General features: G+C 71.0%; 1 protein-coding gene across 1 annotated transcript in view; it reads left to right on the top strand.

Annotated features, from left to right (window-relative positions):
* The first annotated feature begins 45 nt into the window (after positions 1-45).
* Positions 46-4217, top strand: part of ANPEP (alanyl (membrane) aminopeptidase) — a 12076-nt gene continuing 7904 nt past the window's right edge. The window contains exons 1-9 of the mRNA XM_012732683.1: positions 46-959; positions 1375-1520; positions 1607-1740; positions 2017-2143; positions 2220-2374; positions 2694-2807; positions 2890-3033; positions 3155-3220; positions 3316-3381. Of these exons, the coding sequence (XP_012588137.1) occupies positions 244-959; positions 1375-1520; positions 1607-1740; positions 2017-2143; positions 2220-2374; positions 2694-2807; positions 2890-3033; positions 3155-3220; positions 3316-3381 (1668 nt within the window). The 5' untranslated portion in view covers positions 46-243. The remainder of the gene's footprint in view (positions 960-1374; positions 1521-1606; positions 1741-2016; positions 2144-2219; positions 2375-2693; positions 2808-2889; positions 3034-3154; positions 3221-3315; positions 3382-4217) is intronic.

Here is a 4217-nt window from a genome sequence, read left to right as displayed (position 1 = left end):
GCGCCAGCCTGAGCGGTGACCAGCCTCCTCGTCCTGCAGGTGCTGCACTCTGCCCCGTGCGCGTCGCCGCGGCCGGGAGGAGCAAGCTGAGCCCCGCCGGCCCCTGACCTTCGCCTGGCGGAGCGCTGGTTAATTTTTGCCCGGCCTGCGGACTTCGGGCCCTCCCTCCCGGGGATATAAGTCGGGCCCCGGCCGCCAGGGCCGCCTGGCCTGAGCCTTTCCGCGCCGCCCGCCACCCTCACCATGGGCAACGGCTTCTTCATTTCCAAGACCGTGGGCATCTTGGGCATCCTGCTGGGCGTGGCGGCCGTGAGCACCATCATCGCCCTGTCGGTGGTGTATGCCCAGGAGAAGAGCAGGAATGACGCGAACCCCCCGACCGTGAGCGCCACCACCACCACCACCACCACCACGACCCCCAAGACCAGCACCACCACCATCACCACGACCCCCAAGACCAGCACGACCACGACCACCACGACCCCCAAGACCACCACCAAGGGCCCGGTGACACCCACGAGCCCCTCGGCCACCACTGTGGACCAGGACCTGCCGTGGAACAGCTACCGCCTGCCCACGTGGCTGAGCCCCGATTCCTACAGTGTGACGCTGAGGCCGTACCTCACCCCCAACAGCGAAGGCCTGTACATCTTCGAGGGCAACAGCACCGTCCGCTTCACCTGCATGGAGCCCACCCCCTACATCATCATCCACAGCAAGAAGCTCAACTACACCACAGCCGGCAACCACATGGTGCTCCTGGAGGCAGTAGACGGCTCCCCGCCCCCCAAGATCAACAAGACAGAGCTGGTGGAGGCCACCGAGTACCTGGTGGTGCACCTCGAGGACCAGCTGGAGGTCAACAAGATGTACGAGATGCGCAGCTCCTTCAGGGGCGAGCTGGCCGACGACCTGGCGGGCTTCTACCGCAGCGAGTACATGGAAGACGGCGTCAAGAAGTAAGTGGGGCTCAAGGGGCAGCCTGGGGCCGGCGGGCGGGGCGGCACCCTGGGGGCCCGGGGCGTCGGTGCCAGGCCTCGGCCCTCCTGGGGCCTCCGCCCACCCGCAGCTGCGGACGGCTGCCACACAGGGCCGCCCTGCGCGCCCGAGGCAGGCCGCGGGCATGGGCGCCCCTTCACAGCGCGGACAAGCCCAGCGGAGAGCGGGCGCTCGCTCGGAGTCTGCTGCAGTGCGGGAGCGGCCCGAGCCCCGGGGACCCTGGCCGTCTGGGGTCCCTGGCCCCGTGGGCCCAGAGGCTGCCTGGGGGGTGCGGGCCAGCCAGGCCGGCCTAAGGCGCCCCCACTGCTCGCCCGCAACGCCCTCGCACCCCGGCCTGGCACGCTGCGGGCTCAGCTCTGGCACGCCCCTCGGCAGGGTGGTGGCCACGACTCAGATGCAGGCGGCCGATGCCCGGAAATCCTTCCCCTGCTTTGACGAGCCGGCCATGAAGGCTCGCTTCAACATCACCATCATCCATCCCAAGAACTACAAGGCCCTGTCCAACATGCCGCCCATCCACAGTGAGCGGGCTGCCCCGGGGCCGCGCGGCGGGCGGGGGGCCCAGCCGGGCCCGGCACAGCCTCACGTGCCCGGGTGCTGTGTCCAGACAGCACCCTGGAGGGGAACCCCGACTGGCAGGTCACGACGTTCAATACCACGCCCAAGATGTCCACCTACCTGCTGGCCTACATCGTCAGCGAGTTCGATCAAGTGGAAGCCATGTCTCCTGACGGCGTGCAGGTACGAAGCTCGCTGCTGCCGCTCCCGGCTGGCCCGGGCTTCGGGGCCCTGCGGATCTCACCTGCCCCAGCCCCGTGTGCTGGGAGTGACCGGGGCGTCTCTTCAGGGGGAGTGCCTGGCTCACCCCTGCTGTTCCCCCAAGCCTCCTCCCTGGGGCTCGACCCCTTGGGGCTCCAGCCCTCTCCTGCTGGTCAGGCCTCAGGTTAACCTGGGCAGAGCCCCCCCAGCTGGCCCCGAGGCCCCGTGGGCCCCTGACCCGCTCCGTCCTCCCTGCAGATCCGGATCTGGGCTCGGCCCAAGGCCATCAAGGACAGACACGGCGACTATGCCCTCAATGTCACAGGCCCCATCCTAAGCTTCTTCACCAAACATTACAATACCTCCTACCCACTCGAGAAGTCCGGTAAGTGAGGGTGCTGTGGCGGGCCCAAGCACGGGGCTCCCCACCAGGACCCCTGCCGACGGCCTGGCCTCCCCAGACCAGATCGGCCTGCCCGACTTCAACGCCGGCGCCATGGAGAACTGGGGGCTGGTCACCTACCGGGAGAACTCGCTGCTGTACGACCCCAAGTCCTCGTCCATCGGCAACAAGGAGCGGGTGGTCACCGTCATCAGCCACGAGCTGGCCCACCAGGTACCCCGCCGTCGGGGGGCCCCAGCCAGGGGAGGGCGCCTGGCCGGGCGCCAGGAGAGTGCGGTCGGCAGGGCGGGGTGCCGGCAAAGGGCAGTGGGGTTTGGGGACCACGAGGCGGAGGCGTGGCTGGTCACCCCCCGGGTTTGGGGACCACGAGGCGGAGGCGTGGCTGGTCACCCCCCGGGTTTGGGGACCACGAGGCGGAGGCGTGGCTGGTCACCCCCCGGGTTTGGGGACCACGAGGCGGAGGCGTGGCTGGTCACCCCCCGGGTTTGGGGACCACGAGGCGGAGGCGTGGCTGGCTCACCCCCCCCCGCAGTGGTTCGGGAACCTGGTCACGGTGGCCTGGTGGAACGACCTGTGGCTGAACGAGGGTTTCGCCTCCTACGTGGAGTACCTGGGCGCCGACTCCGCCGAGCCCGCCTGGAACCTGGTGAGCCGCTGGGGCCCGGCCGGCCGCGGGAGGGGGGCCCGGCGCCCCGGCCGGCCGCCTGACGGCCAGCGCGGCCTTTCAGAAAGACCTCATGGTGCTGAACGAGGTGTACCGCGTCATGGCCGTGGACGCCCTGGCCTCCTCGCACCCGCTGTCCAGCCCCGCCGACGAGGTCAACACGCCCGCCCAGATCAGCGAGCTGTTCGACTCCATCTCCTACAGCAAGGTGCAGCCCCGGCCTCTCGGGGGCCCTCGGACGGCGGGGGCGCGGGGGCTCGCGGGGGGCTCCCCCACCCCGCGGGGCGCAGGGGCCGGCCGTGCGGCCTCTGAGCGCCCTGCCCCCGCAGGGAGCCTCTGTGCTCAGGATGCTGTCCCACTTCCTGAACGAGACCGTGTTCCAGCAAGGCCTGGCGGTGAGTGCGCGGCCAGCCCGAGCGCCCCCACCCTGCCTCTCGCCCCCCACCCGGCCTGCCCCGGCACCGGGCCTCACCGTGCCGTCTCTCCACAGTCCTACCTCCAGACCTTTGCCTACAACAACACCAGGTACACGGACCTGTGGGACCACCTGCAGGAGGTTGGTAACGCCCCACCCCGGGGGTGCTCTGGGGGGGGCCCGAGGTGCCGTAAACCCTGCGGGCAGCCGTGTCGGGGTGCTCCCGGCCCAGGCAGGCCCAGCTGGCCCGGGCAGGGGATGTGGCTCTGTTGCCCGTCTGTGAATGGGGGCGAGGCCTCCGCCAAGGGGGTCAGGAGCACCCAGTGGAAGGAGGGCGCGGGGGCTCCCGGGGCCTTGGGGCCGCCCAGCCCGCGGCCCTGCTGCCGGGCACCTCGCTCCGCTCACCCGAGGGCGAGAACGCGGCCTCTGATCCCACCCGCAGAGTGCCAGCAGCCCCGCCCCCGGGCTGGCCTCCGATGCCCCCGCCGCCCCTCTGGGGCCGGCAGCCAGACCCCCCTGCCCGGGCCACCGCGGGGCTCCCTGGCCGTGTGCGTGTGGGGCGACCGGGCCTGTGGCCCGGGGGCTTCTCTGGTGACTGGGCCTTGCGGCCGGCACGTCCGCCTGCCGCCTCCGTCTCTGCTGTCCCCACCCACGCCGGGCTCCAGCTGCACCCTCGGGGGTGGCAGCCTCTTCTGTGCCCTCTGGCCCGTTCTCAGGGGTGTGAGTGTCTCAGTTAGGAACAGCCGGTGGCTCTTTGTTGTGACACAGTGACGCTCAGGTGCCAGAAAGGAGCCAAGGACCTCAGCAGACAGTGGCGGCCCGGTGCCCAGCCCTGTGTGGTGGGCTCGGTGCCCCGCGGGGCTCTGCCCGGCCCCCCCGCCCCGCCCCCCCAGCGCGGGGGAGGGCGGTAGACAAGGGAAAAAAAACCAAGCCAAGTCAGGAGGCCGCAACACAGCCGGGGAGCGGGAGCCGCAGCC

This window comes from Condylura cristata, unplaced genomic scaffold, assembly GCF_000260355.1.
Source record: "Condylura cristata isolate star-nosed mole 26May11 unplaced genomic scaffold, ConCri1.0 scaffold00035, whole genome shotgun sequence".
In the NCBI taxonomy this organism is placed as follows: Eukaryota; Metazoa; Chordata; class Mammalia; order Eulipotyphla; family Talpidae; genus Condylura; species Condylura cristata.
Note: the sequence above shows the minus strand (reverse complement) of the source record. Positions and strands in the feature narration are given on the sequence as shown.